The following is an 18,640-nucleotide window of genomic DNA, read 5'->3' as shown; positions in this document are numbered from 1 at the left end:
GTTTGTTTATCCTCGATTAATCACTAGTTCTTCAAAAGTTGCCTTGTTTCAAACTTGGGCAAGACTGAGGTGATGATTATAGCTCCTCCTGAAATACATTTAAGAATCAGTCAGGTGATTGCTTCTTTTTGCTCATCTGCAGAGACCAGTGTTCATAATCTTGGTGGAGTATGTGATTCCTGTCTGGGCTTTAATTCACATATAAAATCTCCCGCACATTCACGTATCTTTCATTTAAGGAACATTAATTGCGTGCTAAAGTCTTCTCCTCTATAATGGAGACAATTCTTCATGTTTTTTGTATCATTGCACTTGATTGTTGTAATGCACTTTTTACCGACTTAGACTAATCATCTCTTCAGCGCCTCCAAGCATTACAAAATGCTGCAGTCTGACTCCTGACACACTCTGAGATGTGAGCTCATTGATGCTAAATGGACAAGCTCCAGACTACTAATCTATACACTCGCTGCTGTCACGGGACCGAGTGGTCTGTACTGAACTGAACTCAGGTGCAGAAACCCAGAGCAGAGACAGCAGATGGTTTAACAATATTTTATTAGGCTTAAGCACTAGAAACGTAGCAAGGACAAGAAAAACAAACTAAGATGTAGAGTTTGACGTGGCGTGGCCTGGGAAACGTGGCTAGGGCGAGGGAACGGGGCCTGAGATGCAGAGTGGAGCTGAGCAGGGAACAGTCACATTGCAGTAGGGGACACAGAGTGTTGAGAGGGGAGTGAGGAGAATCCAGGGGAGCTGAGTGGTGTGGCAAGGATGACCTGAGATCCGGGGTCTTCAGTGTGATGGCAGGAGGGCAGGCAGGTGAGGCACAGAGTGATTTTCAAAATGATTGCTTGGTATCCTGAGTCCGGAGGTAGAGCGTGAGCCAAGCTGAATCCAGCAAATGGGTTGATGACAAACTGGCGGTGAATGAACATCAACATGTGGCTTAAATCCCTCTGGCTTGATTGCCTGCAATTGGCTCCAGGTGTGCAGGAGCTGGAGGAGGTGGCCCTGCCCAGGGGCGGATCCCAGGTAGGTTCAGGAGCCTTATGGAAACTCCAGCCACCCACCGCAGACCATAACAGTACCCCCCCCTCAAGGGACGCCTCCTGGCGGCTGATCGGTCCCAAGCCTGCGACATGACCTGTAAAAGCTAGAGATGAGAGCAGGGTCAAGGATAAATGAGCGAGGAACCCAGGCACGTTCCTCAGGCCCATACCCCTCCCAGTCGACCAAAAACTGGCAACCTCGCCATGGTAGTATAGGCCGGACCCCATGGTAGGGGTCCGGCCTATACGATCCTCCGCACCGTATAGGCCAGATGACCATTGATGAGCCGGGCGGGTGGAGGGGGGTCTGAAGGTGGGCACAGCACACTGGTCTGACTTGGGAAAAATGAAAAACCGGGTGAATCCGTAGACTGGGAGGAAGCTTGAGTTTCACAGCAGAGGGCGAGATAACCGAGTGGATAACATACGGCCCAATAAACCGAGGAGCCAGTTTGCGGGAGGAAACCTTAAGGGGAACGTCTTTAGCCGACAGCCACACCTTCTGCCCTGGAGTGTACTGAGGAGCTGGTGATCGTAGACGGTCCGCATAGTGGCGGTGGCGGGCGGCAGCTTTCTGCAGTGCCTCCCGAGTCCGAGTCCAGACGTGGCGGCAGTGCTGGAGATGGTGCTGGACGGAAGGCACAGCCAAATCAGCCTCTTCCTTGGGGAAATGGGGAGGCTGATAGCCTAGGGACACCTCAAATGGAGAGAGACCAGTGGATGCAGAAACATGTGAATTGTGCGCATACTCCACCCATGGGAGATGTGCTGACCAGGTAGCTGAGTTATGGGAAACCACGCAGCGGAACACGGATTCTAGTTCCTGGTTGAGTCTCTCAGTCTGTCCATTGGTTTGAGGGTGGTAACCGGAACTGAGGTTGGCTTGTGCACCTAGGCCCTTAAAAACACTGAAGTGCTATGATTCAGTGTTATGGATGTTTTGCACTGTGTTTTTGTCTGCCGCACCAGAGCGTGGCATAGTTTGTCCTGTATTAGTCATGTTATGTGAGTTCCAGGTGGAGGCTGACCATTGGGGGAGGACTGGGAGAGGCCAGCTATTTACAACACAGCTTTTGCTGTGTTGTAAATAGTTTTGTTGTAAATAGTTGTAAATATGGGTAGATAGGGGTGACAAGCCATTTTCTTTTGGAACCTTTTCTCCTGTTTTTGGTTAGGGAGGCAGATAAGAGACCTGTATTCCCTTCTGGGTTTCTCTGTGTAGGTAAGCTAGTTTCATTTCATTTCTAGAGAGTTATGTTTGTTGTTTTGGCCATGCTCACTCTGACTCCCATTGCCTTTTGGGATTTAACAAACTAATTAGCTGTTGTAAATCTGTGGCAGTTTTTGGTCCGTTTTCCTTGAGAGCAGGGAGTGTGGGGGCATTCTCCCTTTTCTTTTTTATTTCCCTTGTGTTGCACACCGGTTTCCCCTGGGCTGGGGTGTAACCGGAGACTAGCAGAGACAAAGCCTTTGAGTTTGTGGCAGTGGAACAGTGTAGCACTCCAGCTCCATTTAGCTGACTGTGGAGTCTTTCAAAAAACAGTTAAAACTTTTCTCTTTATGCCCTCTGCTGACATGCTTATGTTTTTGTTTTGTTTTTAAAATTTATATATATATTTTTTATTTATATTCTGTTTTAACAGTATTCTCTGTTGTCATAGCGTTTTTAGTGGGGGAAACATTTTGACTTCTTCAGTCTCAGCTGACTGCAGGTATCCCCAACCTTATAAACGGTACATTTGCATAATGACTGAAATTAGTCCAGTGAAGGAACAATGGGCTGTGAGTTACCTGGGTGAAAATCAAATCTCAGGACGTACCACGCTTCACTAATCACATTAACTCAATGGACCAACACATCAAATTCACCAGGGAGGATATGAAAAGTGGCTGGTTAGCCATTACTGATTTTCATCAGTTATGGGGGACATCTAAAAGCTGATGTGTCCTGTAAACCTACGCGTACGATTCAGTATTTAAGGTTTGACTCCCATCATCCACTGGAGCATAAACTGGGTGTCATCAGGACGCTACAACACAGAATGAACACCATCCCCACAGACACAGCGGCCAGGGAAGCCGAAGAACATCACATCAAGAAGGCCCTGAATAAATGTGGTTATCCCAGCTGCATGTTTGTCAAAGCTGGGAAGGCACCTAAAGAAAGCTCCAGCTGATCCAGGAGAGAAGGACAACCGCTGCCTAAGTGAAAACCCTTAGTCATCCCGTATGTGTCAAGAGTATCAGAACAGCGGAGACAATTTTTTTCTAAACACCGCCTTTCTGTGGCTTTTAAACCCCAAAATACGCTGCGCCAACAATTGGTCCACCCCAAGGATCGGGTCCCCCGACACAGTGTATTATAGTGTCTGCTTTTAGTCAGTCATTATTAGGGCTTTGCCATATCATACCATTCACGGTAATACCGGTATAATGTTGGCCAATGATAAGAAAATGAAATATGGCGATAGAATATGGGTGAAACGCGCATGCGCAATGCCTTTGTTTTCATACGCAAATGGCAGAAAAAGCATGGTGGTGACGCAGAATGAGAAGGGCGAAAGCGGATCAATGAATGAAACGGATGAACCAGAACTGGTTTGTAAAAATGCTGCAACTTCAGTGGTGTGGAACTGGTTTAGCTTTCGTCCGTCAGATATACAACAAAGCACTATTTTTGGTAGCGCATGCTAGCGGGCCGTTGTTATTACCGTGTTGTTTGGAAAATACGGCGCACTTAAAATCAATCCTTTGATTTTTCTGAAAATCGACAGTGTCCCTTATAATCCCGTGTGCCTTATGTATGAATTCTGGTTGTGTTTACTGACCTCGAAACGATTTTATGTACACGGCGCTCGAAAATCTGTCAAATGCTTTAGTACAACGTTGCTAAGCTACGAAGCCGCACCGCTTGATGGATTGTTGGAGCATTACGGCTATCGTAGGCAGGAGCCTCGCGGAGTGATACGTACTGTGCTTCAACATAATATTACTGTATTGTGTGTGTATAACCTCTTTTTAAGATTTGTGGATATTATACATGGTTATGCTCAGGATGTGTCGGCCAGTTTCCACTGGAAATGCCTTTTGGTTAAACTGTCAGCGAGGAATTTGCATTTGCACTGTTAAATTTTTATATAACTTTAATGCACATAAAAAAACAGCTGCTTGTTTAAATGAAAATACATTGATGGGTTTTTTTGCACTAATAAAGTTGTGGAGTTGTAAAGTATTTTGTCTAGTGTCAATTATATTGTCAGTTATATCGTTATTGCAAATTTTCAAATGTATATCGTGATAATTATTTTTGGTCTAGTCATTATATAAATCCATTTAACACTGACCGTAACATAACCAATTTTAAATTGCATTTTTGGAAGCAGCCTGTTGCCAAAGACATAACTTGATCACATTTACTTCAATAAATGTACAAAAAATGTCCGAGATGACACAGAGATGTTATCCAAAATTCATATCTCAGCATGATGTAAAGTGTCCTTAAAAAACGGAGGGACCTGGATAAGTGCAGGGCAAAAATGATCTAGAATAGATGAACAGTATTTGAACGTCGTGTTCTTAAGAAACAGGAAAAAATCCAGGAAAGACCTGACACAGGACCTGAGAAATGCAATCGTCAGGTGATCCATCTAGTATTCAGTGATGCTTCATCAGAAACAGTCTCAGTGTAAGGATGGCTGTCATTCACAAGCACGGGAAACAGGGAGAGAATTCTGAGGTATGCCACATTACACAAGAATTGGACTGAAAATCAATCCCAATGTTTGTTTGTTTTTTTGAGTGATTATTCCATATTTAAAAATTTGGTTCAAATTGCTGTCAATATGTATCAAGGAGGTCAGGAGAGATGTATAACAGTGACTGCAGCTATTTCTTCCGTCTGGACGACTGTAACTCAGTCTATGTCAGTTGTTGCTCTCAAATCTGCAGCTGGTTCAAAATGCCGCTGCACGACTGCTAACAAGGACTCGTAAAAGAGAGCATATCACCCCTATCCTGGCCTCACTGCACCAGCTGCCTGTGTCTTTTAGAGTTCATTTTCAAATTCTTATGTTTGTTTCTAAATGCTTTCAGTCTTGCCCCACCTTACCTCTCTGAGCTTCTTCATCCCTACACACCCTGTCGGTCTCTTAGGTGAGCTGACCTGGAAGTACCGAGATCCAGGAGGAAGCTCAGAGGGGACAGGGCCTTTTCTATCGTGGCTCCTAAATTATGGAATAACTTGCCCTTGCACATTAGAGAGGCCCCTTCACTGCCCACTTTTAAATGGCCTCTAAAAGCCACTTTTATTCTTTGCCTTTCAACCTCAGTGAGACTTAGTTAGTTAGTAAATAATTTAATTAAAAGAGAAAATAATTTTTTATTTTACTTTACTTAAAAAAAAAAATTAGTTCTAATGTACAGCACTTTGTGTCAGCTGTGGTTGTTTTTAAAGTGCTTTATAAATAAGATGATGATGATGATGATGACGATTGTCAGCAACTTCATTTTTCAGTTTGACAGTGATAAAACTAAAAGTATAGGTAGATAGAAAACACAGTGCAATACTGTCAGTCATGTTTCATGATTGTCGTGCGTTTTCTTGTTGTCAAGTTGATGTTGTGTCTGCGTCTTATTATTGTTCCTGTTTTACTTTGAAGAGGTCTTGTGTTCTGTCTTGTGTAACAAAGCTCGACTTGTTCATTATTCTTCTTTTAGATTTCTTCAGTATTTTTATGTTATTATCACTTTCTCCTGTGGTGTCGTCACGCTAATCTGTATCAGCTGTGTCCCCATGTGTTTCCCTTCCTCTCGTCACCTCCTGTGTATTTAGTCTGTGTCTCCATTCATTCCTCATCACGTCGTCTGTGTATCTCACCCCTACGTCGTCATAGTCTAGTCACAGTGTCTTAGTCATAGTTTTCTTTGTTAAGTCATAGCCTTTACAGTCTAGTTGTTGCTCAAGTTTGTTTTCTCGCCTTGATTAGTTGTTTGTAGCACTTACGTGGAGTTGTATACAGAACCAATGGATAACTACCAAGGTAATGAGTAATTTGGGCTAGTATCAGAAGATAAAGAACGACTCTTAGAGCTCTGGTACATGAATGGCAGAGAAACCAGACAAACACAGTTGTGTGGCTTAAAAGTGCTTTAGTGATTTTAAGCCTTTTAAAAGGATTTTGTAAACAACATAGTATTACAACAGGTTTAACAAAACTTCAAGTATAAAATTCTCCCCCAAAGTAGCAAAAAAAATAGAATAAAATAAAATTGTGCACAAGTAAAAGTATTAGTCTTTTTTAAGTCCAAATGGTACCGGTGGGGCCCATGACAAACGGGTGTATCGCAATAGAGTCCGTCCAATGGTAAGAGTGTGTGTGATTGTCTATCCTACCGTACTACTCGTACAGTAGAGGTAGTAGTCCATCAATGTGCAAATGAGTGTGCGTGAGTATGTATATCGTCTCCTAGGATCTTGGGTTGGCTCGCCATCCAGTGAACACTGGAACACTCTGGGTTCTGGAATCGCTGACCTGGTCTTTGGATTCGTCCCATATAAAAACCCTGACCGCTGTCGAGTGTATGCTCAGCGTTTACGTGAAGCCACAGCTCAGTAAACCTTCCGGTTTCGCTCTGCCCTCGATAACAAAGTTTTAGTCCGCCTGCTCTGTTCGGCTGTAGAAGCAAGAGACTGCAAACTTGGGAGCTGGCACTAAGGAGGGACAAGAGCTGCATAGAGCTTCACCGATTGGCTGACATGCGAGGAGTGGAGTAAAACAATAGGCTCTCATCAGAGCTCATCAACCCTCTGAGAAAACTTAACCCTTGTTTGACCAGAGCATATCATATTTAATCTGCGTCCCTTCCATGTTTAAATAAATATTTTGATCTCGTTTTACTTTCATTAAACAAGGACAGTAAGAACAGGAACAATGAACATAAAATGTTTTACTTTTTCTTCTCTTTTGTTTGAGATGATTTTAGGAACTGGGTTACATGTTTCATGTGTATCAGCCCAAAATAAAGGTTCACTTTAGTTAGAGTTAATTCCGTCTCCTCGCCTGTGTCCGCACCTGGGTCCTCCACACACACTCCACTGACAACCTATTTAGTTCCCTGCTCATTCTCAATTTAATGACCCAGGAATAGTAATAGCAGTAGGTGGAAAAGATATTTTCATTGTTATACTGACCTTATATTCTCTCTGAAAGCAACACAGTACAACGCACAGAGGTCTCATGCTACCATTTTTATAGGAAAGAAAGAAACACTATACTTTCTCTGTGTCCAAGAAGGTGACATAATATGATTTTTTCATTTTCCAGGTGGTAACAATGACGACTAACAAGCTGCTCATTGAAACACTGAACCAGTTGAGTCCAGAGGACTTTGCTGAGTTCAAGTCGGTCATAGAAGTGAAGAAAGGTTTTCCACTGATCTTAAAAAGCCAACTGAAAGCAGCAACCACACAGGATGTAGTGGAGCTGATGGAGGAGACGTACGGCGGAAAGTGTGTGAAGGAGACCAGAAAGGCTTTAATGAAGATGAACAGGACTGATCTGGAGCAGAGATTATCAGGTATCACCTCAGGAACCAAATGAATGACAACAAAGAAATACATCTGTGAAAATACTGCATTTACTTTATTATGTCAATGTGATAATAGGAAAATACATGATCCAAGTTACTGTATCTTGATTAGATCAGAACAAATACATCCAACATCATTCACTGTGGTTGCAATGTCTTCAATAAGCTCTACAGATTATAATTATGTCATTTTAACAAGGTTTAAGTGTCACTTTGATGTGAAATCTTTTATGTTCTAAATCCTCATAAAGCCTGATGATGAAACAGTTTCTAATCTGACTTTTTCTCTTTCTTTTCTCCTCAGACAAACAGTTTCCTCCACTGAGCCAGAGAGTGAGTAACGTCACATCAGTCGACTTCATACAGTTCAGCTTTGATTCAGTGATGAAGACTGAAAATGATCTTCATTTTTAATACAAGTGATACAAAGGCAATTTTCTCATATCTCAAAAACTAAACTATGTACACATGACACCTTAAGCATGATTGATACTTAACAATAATATTAAACGTGATTAAACTTCTCAGTTAAATCTGTGGCATAGGAAGAAACCATTTTCAAAGAAGAATACAGTGTATTGGGTTTCTCTTCTGATATTAGCTTTAAAATTACAAATATTTAAACCTTTTTAAAGAAACTTTTTGCTGGTCAGACATCGAAAGATTTGCACAGTAGTTCCACAGGCAGTAAAACTCTGTAAAAATGATAACATAAAAATAATAACTGGGGATGGACCGATCCGATATATAGTATCAGTATCGGTCTGATCCTATTCAATTCAATTCAATTCAATTTTATTTATATAGCGCCAAATCACAACAGAAGTCGCCTCAAGGCGCTTTATATTGTACAGTAGATCGCACAATAATACATACAGAGAAAAACCCAACAATCATATGACCCCCTATGAGCAAGCACTTTGGCGACAGTGGGAAGGAAAAACTCCCTTTTAACAGGAAGAAACCTCCGGCAGAACCAGGCTCAGGGAGGGGCGGGGCCATCTGCTGTGACCGGTTGGGGTGAAAGAAGGAAGACAGGATGAAAGACATGCTGTGGAAGAGAGACAGAGATTAATAACAGATATGATTCGATGCAGAGAGGTCTATTAACACATAGTGAGTGAGAAAGGTGACTGGAAAGGAAAAACTCAATGCATCATGGGAATCCCCGGCAGCCTACGTCTATTGCAGCATAACTAAGAGAGGATTCAGGGTCACCTGGTCCAGCCCTAACTATATGCTTTAGCAAAAAGGAAAGTTTTAAGCCTAATCTTAAAAGTAGAGATAGTGTCTGTCTCCTGAATCCAAACTGGAAGCTGGTTCCACAGAAGAGGGGCCTGAAAACTGAAGGCTCTGCCTCCCATTCTACTTTTAAATACTCTAGGAACAACAAGTAAGCCTGCAGTGCGAGAGCGAAGTGCTCTAATAGGGTGATATGGTACTACAAGGTCATTAAGATAAGATGGGGCCTGATTATTTAAGACCTTGTATGTGAGGAGCAGGATTTTGAATTCAATTCTGGATTTAACAGGAAGCCAATGAAGGGAAGCCAAAACAGGAGAAATATGCTCTCTCTTTCTAGTCCCTGTCAGGACTCTTGCGGCAGCATTTTGGATCAGCTGAAGGCTTTTCAGCGAGTTTTTAGGACATCCTGATAATAGTGAATTACAGTCGTCCAGCCTGGAAGTAATAAATGCATGAACTAGTTTTTCAGCATCACTCTGAGACAGGATATTTCTAATTTTAGAGATGTTGCACAAATGGAAGAAAGCAGTCTTACATATTTGTTTAATATGTGCGTTGAAGGACATGTCCTGGTCAAAAATGACTCCAAGGTTTCTCACAGTGTTACTGGAGGCCAAGGTAATGCCATCCAGAGTAAGAATCTGCTTAGATACCATATTTCTAAGATTTTCAGGGCCGAGTACAATAACCTCAGTTTGATCTGAATTAAGAAGCAGAAAGTTAGCGGCCATCCAGGTCTTTATGTCTTTAAGACATTCCTGCAGTTTAACTAATTGGTGTGTGTTACCTGGCTTCATGGACAGATAGAGCTGCGTGTCATCTGCATAGCAGTGAAAATTTATGCTATGTCTTCTAATGATGCTGCCTAAGGGAAGCATGTATAATGTAAATAGAATTGGTCCTAGCACTGAACCCTCTGGAACTCCATAATTGACCTTAGTGTCTGAAGAGGACTCTCCATTTACATGTACAAATTGGAGTCTATTAGATAGATATGATACAAACCACTGCAGTGCAGTACCTGTAATACCTACAGCATGTTCTAATCGCTCTAATAGGATATTATGGTCAACAGTATCGAACGCAGCACTGAGGTCTAGCAGGACAAGCACAGAGACGAGTCCACTGTCAGAGGCCATAAGAAGATCATTTGTAACCTTCACTAAAGCTGTTTCTGTGCTGTGATGAGCTCTGAAACCTGACTGAAACTCTTCAAATAAGCCATTCCTCTGCAGATGATCTGTTAGCTGTTTGACAACTACTCTTTCAAGGATGTTTGATATGAAAGGAAGGTTGGAGATTGGCCTATAATTAGCTAAGACAGCTGGGTCTAGAGATAGCTTTTTAAGTAAAGGTTTAACTACAGCCAGCTTGAAGGCCTGTGGTACATAGCCGATTATTAGAGATAGGTTGATCATATTTAAGATTGAAGCATTAATTAATGGCAGGACTTCTTTGAGCAGTTTTGTAGGAATGGGGTCTAAAAGACACGTTGATGGTTTGCAGGAAGTAATTATTGAAGTTAACTCAGAAAGATCAATTGGAGAAAAAGAGTCTAACTTAACATTGATGGTACTAAAAGTAGCTGTAGATAATATTACATCTGTGGGATGATTATTGGTAATTTTTTCTCTAATGATAAAAATTTTATTTGTGAAGAAGTTCATGAAGTCATTACTAGTTAACGTTAAAGGGATGGTTGGCTCAGTAGAGCTCTGACTGTTTGTCAGCCTGGCTACAGTGCTGAAGAGAAACCTGGGGTTGTTCCTATTTTCTTCAATCAGTGACGAATAGTAAGATGTTCTGGCTTTGCGGAGGGCTTTCTTATAAAGCAGCAAACTATTTCTCCAGGCTAAATGATGATCCTCTAAATTTGTGACGCCATTTCCTCTCCAGCTTACGAGTTATCTGCTTTAGGCTACGTGTTTGAGAATTATACCACGGAGTCAGGGACTTTGGATTTGGGACCTTAGTTTTCACCGGAGCTACAGTATCCAGAGTCGTACGTAGTGAGGAGGTAAAATTATTAACAAGATAATCGACCTCTGTTGGAGTAGCGTTCAGGTAGCTGCTCTGCTCTATGTTGGTACAGGGCATTGAAGATGATAACAGTGGGTGGATTATATTCTTAAACTTAGTTACAGCACTTTCAGAAAGACATCTACTGTGATAAAGTCTACTCTCCACTGCTGTGTAATCAATTATTGTAAATGTAAATGTTATCAGGAAATGATCAGACAGCAGAGGGTTTTCAGGAAACACTGTGAAATGTTCAGTTTCTATGCCATATGTTAAAACAAGATCTAGAGTGTGATTAAAGTGGTGGGTGGGTTCTTTTACATTTTGAGAGAAGCCAATTGAGTCTAATAACAGATTAAATGCGATGTTGAGGCTGTCATTTTTAGCATCTACATGGATGTTAAAATCACCCACAATAATTATTTTATCTGAGCTGAGCACTAAATCAGATAAAAAGTCTGAGAAATCAGAGAGAAACTCTGTGTAAGGCCCAGGTGGACGATAGATGATAACTAGAAAAATTTGCATTTCCTGCGAAAATGCTGTGTGGATGCCATAACGCTGAAGCTGTCTATTGAAAATGACTGAAAAAGATGAAAAGCTGCAAACAATTGTATGGAAGTAAAGAAACTGAAAAATTCTGCTGAAAACAGGTGAAGAAGCAGAATCTTTTGCTGAAAAGAGTTGAAAAGGCAAAGATTCTGCTTAAAAGGGGTAAGAAGGTTCAAATTTGTACTGAAGAGGTGAAAAAGTTTCTTCTGAAATGAGCAGAAGACACTGAGATTTGTACTGATAAGAGATGAAAGGCTGAAAATTGTGCTTAAAATAGGTGAATCAGCAGAATTTCTACTGAAAAGAGGGAAAGTTGTAGAACGTTGCACTGAAAACAGGTGAATCAGTAGAATTTCCACTAAAAAAGAGATTTCTGGTAAAAACAACCAAAAAAGCTGGTATTTGTGCTGAAAAGGGATGAAAAAACTCACATTTCTGCTGAAACGGGATGAAGAAGAGGTGTTGGGGTCTTGAGAAGAGTTAAATAAGTTGAACTGATATGGTTGGGTACAAATACTATGATTTGGCAATAATACTGCGTTTTAGCACAGCTACTGAGATTTGATTGAAATACTATGATTTAGAAGAAATATTGTGACTTTGTGCAAATACAATGTTTTGGCACAAATACTATGATTTGGTTGGAATGCTATGATTTGAAACAAATACTATGATTTGGCAGAAATACTATTATTTAGTAGAAATACTATGATCTACCAGAAATACTATGTTTCTCCAAAAATACTATGATTTTGCAGAAATACTATGCCTTAGTAGTAATACTTTAACATAACAGATATATGATGATTTTGCAGACATTCTGGTTTTACACAAATACTATAATCTGGCAGAAATACTATGTTTTAGCACAAATACTATGATTTGCTATAAATACTACGATTTGGCACATATACTTCATTCAGCAGATATACTATAACAAAACAGAAAGTCTACGACTTAGTAATAATACTATAACATAACAGATATACTATGATTTTGCAGACAGTCTATTTTTTTCCACAAATAGCACAATATGGCAGAAATACTATGATTTGGCACAAGTACCATGATTTAGTACAAATACTACGATTTCGCTCAAATACTACGAAATTGCAGTAATACTATGATGTTGAAGGAATACTATGATTTGATAGAAATACTATGCCTTAGTAGTAATACTATAACATAAAATATATACTCTGATTTTGCAGACATAGTATGTTTTTGCACAAATACTACGATTTTGCTCAAATACTATGAAATTGCAGTAGTACTATGATTTTGAAGGAGTACTACGATTAGGTTATAACAAAACAGAAATTTTAATTGGGCACAAATACTATAACTTTGCACAAATACCATGATTTGGCAAAAATACTATGATTTAGCAGAAATACTTTGATTGAGCAGGAGTACTAAGATGTAGTAGAAGTACTTTGATTTAACAGAAATACTATTATGGACGAGTAATACTTTCTGCAATCAGAGGTACTGCTTCTGTCTGCTTCATCAGACTGTGTACTTGTATGTATTTCTGTCATGGACCGTTAACAAGAATCTGAGGTCCATATTAGAAAAGCTGCTAAAATCATAAAACTTTGCAGAATTGTAATAAATTAGCAATATAAATTACAGGTCTGTGATAGTGTCTAAATTTGTAGTGAAAAAAAAAATGTTGAACAAGGTGGGATTGAACCCACGACCTTTGAGCTGCAGACCCGCGTCATTACCAATTGTGCCACCTGGAAAGGGGGCTGGCGGCTGGAAAAAAAGATTGATGAGCAGTCAGAAATAGATCGCGGTGAGAGGCGAAAAGTGCCGTTTTTTGGAGTTACAAAACGTCGTGTAACTCAAAAACTAGGTGGAATAGAAGCACAATTCTTGTACTGGGCGAATCAGCCGACTTTGGTGAACTTTGACTGCGATTTTCATTGCTCTCTGTACCTCCGTCACGGAGATATGATATGAGAGAAGAAACGGCTTCATTTTCAGAGTTTGAAAACTGAGAGGAGGACAGATTTCCAACCCTCAAACAAATGTAATTTATGGCTCAACAGTAAGATGATAGTAAAAACTGCTCACACCATGACTGTCAGCAGTGTCTGAAGATAAATTGGCAGCATGCAGATGAATCTTACAAAGAAGCTCAGAGGGAGAGACTGAGCTTGTAGCTACAATGTGCTTCAAGGGTCATTAACAGCATAACAGAACTCACTTATGGTACTGCATTCTTCCTATAAAACAATAACTGTCAGTGACTTTGTACCGTAGTATAAACACAACATTCAAGACAACAGTTAAAAGTAACGTAACCATAAACAATGAAACAAGAACATCTAAACAGCAGCACATGTCCCAAGGCATGATGGGAGAGAACTAGCTGTTCCACCAACACGCCACATTATTTATGATTTGTGATTTGGCAGAAACACTGGGAATTGGTATAAATAGTATGATTTACATGAAATACTTTGACTTAGCAGAAATTCTATAATCTAGCAAAAACCACTTCAGCATAGCAGAAATTCTATGATTGAGCAGAATTACTAGGATTTAGCACAAACACTATGATTTGGCTCAAAAACCTTTATTTTGCAGTTATATTGTGATTTGGCAGAAATACTGTGCTTTGGAACAAGTACCAAGATTTGGCAGAAATACTATGAGCAGTAATAATATAACATAGCAGAAATACTGTTATTTTGTGGAAATAGTATGCTTTGGCACAAATACCATGATTTGGCAAAAACACTATGATTTAACAGAAATACTATGATTGAGCAGAAGTACTAAGATGTAGTAGAAGTACTTTGATTTAGAAGAAATACTATTATGGAGTAGTAATGGTTTAACATGGGAGAAATATTGATACAGACACACAAACATACACATACACAGAGCCTAAAGGGAACAGAGGCTGTTAAGAGTCTGGGCTTGGTATATCTAGGTCAGTTAAATTGGCTGCACCTGCTGTAATCAGCACTTACACACACAGACACAGAGAGAGGTATAAGTTTTCTGCAGTGTATTTCTCACATTCAGGATTCCCCTCAAACAAATGGCCATAATTTCCTAACCATAGGGGCTAGAAAGCTCATTCTGACATCGTTTTGTTCAGAAGAGATGGGGGAATCTGCAGCTCTTCATAATTCAGAGATAAAATATAGATTATTGAAGATATATGACTTGTAACACACTGTAACTGAGTAGAGGCGAAGCAAAACTGCCTTGACTTGGCCTCAAACAACGTTTTGTAACTCTAAATCTATATGGAGCATCAAAATCATTCTTTCACTGTAAGAAACAGCAGGCTTTGGTGAACAGTCATGGAAATTTTCAGGGCTCTGTTGAAATCAATCAAACAGATATGATGAGAGAAAAAAGTGTCTCATTTCCAGAGTTTGAAATCTGAAGAGATCTGAGCGAGGGACAAATTTCCTACTCTCAAACATATGCAATTCATGGCCAAACGGTAATAGGTGAGAAAAAAATTCTTGAATTGTGAGCATCAGGACTGTCTGAAGATATATTGGCACAAGCCTCATGTCTCAACTCTGTTTTGTTAAGGAGATATGACGATTTGAAAATGCCTCTCATTAGAGAAATCCAGCGGTGATTTTGAACAAGCTCTCCACTGACTTTCTATGGAGAGTTTTGAGACTTTGTGTTGGTCTGAGAAGATTTGCCAAAATTCTATAAATCCCACAACAATGATAGTGACATTTTCTGAAAGCCTGCAAAAATACCTACATTTTGATGTATAATTTGTGGGAGTTGAGTGGAAATTGAGCGAGTAGCAAGAAGTTGTTCGGACATGAAGAGAAAATTCAGAACGGACCAGCACTCACTCTGAGTTAATTGCATAGCAACTATAACAACGCATGTATTTTCTGAAAAATCACAATTTTGCAACTGAAAACTTAAAGAGAGATAAGATTAAAACGGTAGAAGATCTGAAAAAGCTGAATCAGACAGGAATAGCCCAATAATCTGAGAACATTTTAAAGTTTGAATGGAGTTTCTAGGTGAAAGTATAAGAAAGTGGTTAAGTTTCAAAAACAAGCAAGTTTTAGCAGAATTGTGGAAGTTTTCCATTCATGTCAATGGGACAAATTAAAGGAAAAAAGTGTAATATTTTAAAAGGTATAATAGTAATAAATACCAAAAGTCATAGCTGGAATTAGAGGAAAGAGCAGAACAGTTTAGAGTTTGAACGGTGAAAATCGGCTTAAAACTGAGGCAGTAGTTAAGTGCCGAAAAACGTACGGAAGCAACTTGCAGATGAAGAACTAGAAAAATTTGCATTTCCTGCGAAAATGCTGTGTGGATGCCTTAATGCTGAAACTGTCTGCTCAAAAACTGAAAAAGATGAAAAGTTGCAAAAAGTTGCAAAAAGTTGTATGGTGGTGAAAAAAAAGAACAAAAACATTGCCCTGAGCAGGATTTGAACCTGGCCTTCCAGGTCTCAAGGCAGCCACTCATCTCACTGAGCTAAACTCACTCTATCCAAGAAGAGGTGGAGAGACGGACAACTCTGCTGAAATGAGCAGAAGCTGCTGAGAATTGTGCTGATAAGAGGTGAATAGGCTGAAAAGAGGTGAATCAGCAGAATTTCTGCAGAAAAGAGGCAAAGAAGCAGAAACTTGCGCTGAAAAGAGAGGAATCAGCAGAATTTCTGCTCAAAACAGTTTTTCCTGAAAACAGCTGAGACTTGTGCTAATAAGAGGTGAAAAGGCTGAAAATTTTGCAGAAGAGGTGAATAAGCAGAATTTGGGCTGAAAAGATGAAAAGTTGCAAAACGAATAGAATAGAATAGAATTCAACTTTATTGTCATTGCACATGTCACAGGTACAGGGCAACGAAATGCAGTTTGCATCCATCCAGAAGTGCTTTAGCCGCGATATAGATATATTACAATATATATTAGCAATAATATAGATGTGTAAGTATATTACAGAAATGGGTCTATTATGGTATGTTATAATGTACACGGTGTGAAGTATGTTATGAATATTCTATAACTATAAGTATGTACAGGCTGTAGTGAGTACAAGCTATGTACAGGCTATGAACAGGATATAAATATGAAATAAAAACTATACAGAAATCTGAGATATACAGTTATACAGAAATGTGAACTATGCAAGTTATAAACAGTTGTAGGATTGAAAAATTATCATATGTACAGAATGATATTCACACAGAACTATACAGTAGTGCAGTTAGGATAATTGTGATAGTGATAAAGTGCTAGTGGTTGTGGGTGTGTGTATGTTCAGTCCATGAGTTTAACGTGGGTCAGATGTCAGGAGGCAGAGTTCAGGAGTCTGACAGCTGTGGGGAAGAAGCTGTTCCGGTACCTGGTGGTCTTAGTCCGGAGGCTCCTGTAGCGCCTCCCAGAGGGCAGGAGGGTGAAGAGTCCATGTGATGGGTGACTGGGGTCTCTGATGATTTTCCCAGCCCTTTTCAGACACCGCTTCCTGTAGATGTCCTTTATGGCAGGAAGTGGTGCTCCGGCGATGCGCTGGGCAGTTTTCACGACCCTCTGCAACGCCTTCCGGTCCGAGGCGGAGCAGTTCCCGTACCAGACTGTTATACAGTTGGTCAGGATGCTCTCGATGGTGCAGCGGTAGAAGTTCACCAGGATGTCTGAGGACAGGTGGTTCTTCCTCAGAGTCCTCAAGAAGAAGAGGCGCTGGTGAGCCTTCTTGACCAGCTTGGAGCAGTTGGTTGTCCAGGTGAGATCCTCGGAGATGTGGACTCCCAGGAACTTGAAGCTGCTCACACGCTCCACAGCCGTCCCCTTAATGTGGATGGGTGGATGTGGGTCAGCATTCCTCCTGTAGTCCACGATGAGCTCCTTGGTCTTCTCGGTGTTAAGCAGCAGGTTGTTTGTGTCGCACCACTCAGCCAGATGATCCACCTCCTCCCTGTAGGCGGTCTCATCGTTGTCGCTGATGAGGCCAATCACCGTGGTGTCATCTGCAAACTTAATGATGGTGTTAGAACCATCAGCAGGTCTGCAGTCGTGGGTGAAGAGGGAGTAGAGGAAAGGGCTCATCACACAGCCTTGTGGTACCCCGGTGTTCATTGTGATTGTTGATGAGCAGCGGTTATCCAGTCGGACATGTTGAGGGCGGTTGGTCAGGAAGTCCAGTAACCATTTGCAGATGAGGGAACTGATGCCCAGGTCTGTCAGTTTCCTGATGAGTTGTGAGGGGTGGATTGTGTTGAATGCTGAACTGAAGTCTATAAACAGCATTCTGGCGTAGGTGTTGTTGTTGTCCAGGTGTGAGAGGACAGAGTGCAGTGCGATGGAGACTGCATCCTCTGTGCTCCTGTTCTGGCGGTATGCAAATTGGTGGGGGTCCAGGGTGGGGGGAGACAGGATTTGAAGTGTGCTAAGACCAGCTGCTCTAAGCACTTAGTGATGATGGGGGTGAGTGCTACTGGGCGGTAGTCATTGAGGCTAGATGGGTTGGAGTTTTTGGGTATTGGGACGATGGAGGTGGTTTTGAAGCAGGCCGGTACCACAGCGTGGGCCAAGGACAGGTTGAATATGTCTGTCAGGACTCCTGCAAGCTCCCCAGAACACGCTCTGAGAACACGCCCGGGGATGCCATCAGGACCTGCAGCCTTGTGGACATTGATCCTGCTCAGCACCGCTCCTACATCGGTGGGGGAGAGAGTCAGAGGTTGGTGGTCTGGCGTCGTGTCTGTTTTGGTTGTGGTCGTGGGGTTCCCTCGCTCAAAACGAACATAAAAGTTGTTGAGCTCGTTGAGGAAGGAGACATCAGAGGATGCGGGGGAGGGTTTGGTGGTCCTGTAGTCTGTAATGGTCTGGAGTCCTTGCCACATGCGTCGGGGGTTGGAGTTGGAGAAGTGTTCTTCTACCTTCTTTTTGTAATGGTGTTTGGCTTTTTTGATGCCCTTCTTTAGATTAGCCCTGGCTGTACTGTAGGCGTGTGCATCTCCTGACCTAAAAGCAGTGTTGCGGGCCTTCAGGAGGAGACGAACATCCCGGTTCATCCAAGGCTTCTGGTTGGGGTACATGGTGATCCGTTTCTGGGTGGTGACACTGTCTGTGGTTTCGGAGATGTAATCCAGTACAGATGAGGCGTACTGGTCCAGGTCTGTGTTGGTATCCATAGCAGCTGGATAGTGTAGTGGTAAGACTACACAC

The 18,640-nt window shown here is 41.3% G+C and overlaps 1 protein-coding gene across 1 annotated transcript in view; it reads left to right on the top strand.

The window, feature by feature from the left end:
• Positions 1-18,640, top strand: part of LOC109204075 (uncharacterized) — a gene marked incomplete at its 3' end in the record, with an annotated part of 48,982 nt that overhangs the window by 1,492 nt on the left and 28,850 nt on the right. Inside the window, 2 exon segments of the mRNA XM_019364260.2 lie at positions 7,376-7,628; positions 7,945-7,973. Of these exon segments, the coding sequence (XP_019219805.2) occupies positions 7,385-7,628; positions 7,945-7,973 (273 nt within the window).

This window comes from Oreochromis niloticus, linkage group LG11 (genome assembly GCF_001858045.2).
Source record: "Oreochromis niloticus isolate F11D_XX linkage group LG11, O_niloticus_UMD_NMBU, whole genome shotgun sequence".
NCBI lineage: Eukaryota > Metazoa > Chordata > Actinopteri > Cichliformes > Cichlidae > Oreochromis > Oreochromis niloticus.
This window is presented reverse-complemented; position numbering and strand designations above follow the sequence as displayed.